Below are 4,150 nucleotides of genomic sequence, written 5' to 3'. Positions count from 1 at the left end.
CTGTGAACATATATGATATGGACGTAAATGTCAACAAGGGTGATGGGGTGTTGAATAACGAAGCTCAAGGTACTTCTACCATTCTTACTTCATCTACTTTCGACACATCTACTATTGATACCACTACTTCTCTACCACCATTTCATACTCCCATTTCTTCAACATTACCTCAATCTACTACATCACCAACTTTTCAAACCATTCTGGAACAACCCATTACTTCGTTATTTCTTTCTCAATCCACTGATGGCCATAAATTAGTCCAAGAAGATATCACTGAAGGAGATGATGAGATGGTCTCTTTTGCTGACATTCAGTTTGATCCAGAAGAAGAGAATATACCAGATCATATGCTTATGTCTGGTAAGAAATTCAAAAATCTTAACAGGAATCTCAATTCGTTGTTACAACTTCAAGCTGATGCTGGGAGTAGAAATCATGTCTCTGGGATCCATGTAGATGTGATGCTTAAGGCACAAGAGCTCCGTTTGAACAATACAATGGATCAAATGGACAGAAACAATGAGTTGCAAGTGAAGGCTCACACTGCTTCTTTCAATCACGAACTTAAGGAGTTGAAAGCAGTTGCAAAAGAACGACACATTTTGTTTGTTCAAGATGTCAAAAAGGTTTGTGAGGATGTGAACCTGAAGATTGAGGAACTTCGTTCTGACATGGAAAAGGAAGTTGTAACTCTTGATCAAAATTATGCATCTCTTCACACCAAGGTGGATATCATTGCTGATTCTGTCACAAATGTGGTTAAGTGGTATAATTCTTTACTTCTAAAATTTGATTCGACGGCTGAGTCTGATGCTCAAGAAGTTGCATTGTTGAAATAACTCTTGAATAATCTCAAGGAGTCTGTTTCGAATCTTGGATCATCTTCATCTTCATTGCTGACTCTAGATTTCTTAACTCAGAAGTTTCGTTCGTTGGAGTCTACTCTTCAAGCTGAATTAGCTCCACTTACGAAGTTGATTAATCTGATGCCCCGCCTATTCGCACAGGGGTGCAAGGGGGATAAGGAGGTGTGTGTGTTGGTATGGGGTCGAAAGTTGGTATGGAGGGAAGTGGTTCATCAAAAGATGGAAGTGATGCGAAGGTTGTTAGAAGAGTAATGTCTGCTCAAATTCCTACTCTGTTTCCCAAGACTTCATCTTCAACTGTTTCCACTACGGTTACAACGAGGCATGTAACGAAAGGAGTTGTCATTGAGGAATCAAGTTCATCGAATCCACCTCAATCAACTGAAGATGATAAAGGCAAAGAAAAGGGTATTAGTGTTGAACCAACTGCCGAGGAGAAGAAGGTTGCCTTAGAAAAAGAAACGGAAAGGCAAATACAAATTCAAAGCATTCTTTGTCAAAGGCAAGGTGACCCTCCTGGTCTGGAAAAGGGTGATGCTATGAAACATTACAACTATGAAACTATTGAAGCTACAGTGTTATATGGGGAAATGCATGATTTCCAAAAGATTCCCAAGAAGAGTTATTCTACTGAAAACTCTAACTTCAATCAGTTAGCCTTCCCTGTTAACGAAATGATGTTCAAGTCTAATCAATATCAGATTGCTAGACAAATTTTAAGACAAAGAAGAATTCTTGAGGTTAAAGCTTCGATTCCATGCTATCCTTGGAAAGAAAGAAGAGGAAGGTTGACTCTGGTGAAAATAGTAAGAGTCCTCAATATTTCCAAGGACGTCTTATTCGAAGGAGTGTTGCAGAATTTTCATTTTCATGCAGTCCGAGCAAACAATGTCGCATTCGACTTCTCGGTTGCAGACTCCCATTGATGAATCTTCACGATCCTATCAGTGTAGCAAGGATATTGAAGGGAGTTGATGTTTCGAAGCTTCAAATGACAACCAAAGAAGACTTCTTAATTGGGCATGCATACATAAAGCTATTCAATGAAAATTACTTTCATTTTCTTACAATGACTAATGTCGAATTGGCTTTAGCAGTGGGAAAACAGGTGTCTGTGCCTATATCAATGTTAAAAGGAACATGAAGTTTGAAAAACTATGAAGATGGTGAAATCTGTTTGAAGCCTCTCGGAATAGTTTTTATTGGGAAAAACAAGAAAGGAAGAAACATCAAGTATCTTTTCCAAGTTTGTGATGTGGAAAAGTATACGAGTTCTCAATATATAAATTTACTTGTTTACATGAATAGCTGCAAGAAAAACAACGATGGTGATAAAGCAGAAATTCAAAAGACTATCAATTGGTATGTTGAGGTAAAGAGAGTAATACATCAAGCAGTACAGATGCTGATGAATTAGGTTCGACACTGCTCACAAAGGGGGGGGGGAATGTAGGGGTCGAAATTGGTTGTGAGGTGTTGAAGCATTCCGGGTCATGACTTAGTATCGAAGACTAGTTTGTATGTTTTGAATAGGGGCATTGTTAGTTTCGAAACTGTAACGCTTAGTCCCTTATGTATTTTTTGTATGCTTTTGTATTCCCTATAAATAGGGGATGGATACTAGAGTTAGAGTAGTCTTTTGAGAGTCTACGACCTATACTCTATTTTTCTCTGTATCTTGCAAAAGCGTAATCGAGCCAACCAGATCATATTTACATCGTGTGTTCATAATTCTTTCTATATTCTGATTTCATTTTATAAACTCGATTAATTACAACTACAAAGATGCCCACATCGTGGTTACTGAACAAAAACCAAAAATCAAGTTGAAAGCTTTACCCGGACATCTGGAGTATGCATTCTTGGAAGAAAATGAACAAAAGCCAGTCATCATAGCAGCTGATCTTACACAACATGAAAAGGAAAGCCTAGTAGAAGTACTCAAGAAACAAAATAATATCGTCGCATGGAAGATCACCGACATCAAAGGCATTAGTCCCTCATATTGTTCACATAAAATCAATTTAAAAGAGGGAGAAAAACCAGTGGTGCAATGCCAAAGGAGATTAAACCTAAATATGCAAGATGTAGTGAAGAAGGAGGTAGTCAAACTCTTGGATGCCGGTATCATTTACTAAATATCAGATAGCCAATGGGTGAGTCCGGGGCACGTGGTACCTAAAAAAGGAGGCATGACGGTAGTAAAAAATGAAGAAAATGAGCTCATTCCAACAAGAACATCAACTGCTTGACGTGCGTGCATCGATTATCGCAAGCTAAATGATGACACATGCAAGGACCATTTTCCTTTACCATTTATTGATCAAATGCTCAAAAGATTGTCCGGTCACCTTTATTACTGCTTTTTAGATGGTTTTTCAGGATACTTTCAAATCTATATTGATCCTCAAGACCAAGAAAAGACCATGTTCACTTGCCCAAGTGGGACCTTCGCTTATCGTCGGATGCCATTCGGGTTATGTAACGCACTCGCCACGTTCCAAAGATGCATGATGGCTATTTTTCACGATATGGTTGAAAAGTTCATGGAAATTTTCATGGACGATTTTTCAGTTTTTGGGTCCTCTTTTGACAATTGCTTATCAAACCTAGATTTGATGCTTGCAAGATGTGAAAAGACCAACTTGGTCTTAAATTGGGAGAAGTGCCATTTTATGGTCAAAGAAGGGATTGTCTTGGGACATAAAGTCTCCAAATCGAGGATAGAGGTGGATCGTGCAAAGGTTGATACTATAGCCAAATTACCACCTCCAACAAACGTGAAAGGGGTAAGAAGTTTTCTACACCATGTGGGATTTTACCGCCGATTTATAAAGGATTTCTCAAAAATTACAAGGCCTTTAACCCAACCTCTTTTGAAAGATGCCACATTAGATTTCTCAAAAAAATGCCTTGAAGCCTTTCAATTATTGAAATAGAAATTAACCAATACCCTGATAATGATGACCCCGAATTGGAACCTCCTATTTGAGCTTGTGTGCGATGATAGTGATTTTGCGGTAGGAGTGGTCCATGGACAAAAGGTTGATAAGTATTTCAACCTATATATTATGCAAGCAAGACACTAAATCCGACTCAAAATAATTATACTACCATAGAAAATGAGCTTCTTGTAGTGGTTTATGCTTTTGACAAATTTCTTCCTTACTTAGTTTTATCTAAAACTATTGTCTTTACTGACCATTCTGCCCTTAAGTATCTTTTTGCTAAACAGGATGCTAAGCCAAGATTGATCTGATGGGTGCTACTTTTGCAAGAAT

General features: G+C 38.1%; 1 protein-coding gene across 1 annotated transcript; it reads left to right on the top strand.

The window, feature by feature from the left end:
* The first annotated feature begins 1,794 nt into the window (after positions 1 to 1,794).
* Positions 1,795 to 3,808, top strand: LOC145106273 (uncharacterized). Its single transcript, XM_079043284.1, has 4 exons — positions 1,795 to 1,977; positions 2,053 to 2,197; positions 2,655 to 2,993; positions 3,252 to 3,808. Exons 1-4 carry the CDS (start codon positions 1,795 to 1,797, stop codon positions 3,806 to 3,808), a joined length of 1,224 nt encoding a protein of 407 aa, XP_078899410.1.
* The last annotated feature ends 342 nt before the right edge of the window (positions 3,809 to 4,150 follow it).

The sequence above is a fragment of the Lactuca virosa genome, chromosome 4, assembly GCF_052849685.1.
Source record: "Lactuca virosa cultivar CGN04683 chromosome 4, Lactuca_virosa_CGN04683_v6, whole genome shotgun sequence".
Taxonomy (NCBI): Eukaryota; Viridiplantae; Streptophyta; class Magnoliopsida; order Asterales; family Asteraceae; genus Lactuca; species Lactuca virosa.
This window is presented reverse-complemented; position numbering and strand designations above follow the sequence as displayed.

What these genes read in the sequence shown, in the direction of transcription:
- LOC145106273 (XM_079043284.1), top strand. Translation starts at nt 1,795, where the DNA reads ATGAATCTTCACGATCCTATCAGTGTAGCAAGGATATTGAAGGGAGTT. An exon ending in CTTTAGCAGTGGGAAAACAG is followed by an intron (nt 1,978 to 2,052) that starts GTGTCTGTGCCT and finishes ATCTGTTTGAAG; the next exon opens with CCTCTCGGAATAGTTTTTAT. An exon ending in AGTCAAACTCTTGGATGCCG is followed by an intron (nt 2,994 to 3,251) that starts GTATCATTTACT and finishes ATGGTTTTTCAG; the next exon opens with GATACTTTCAAATCTATATT.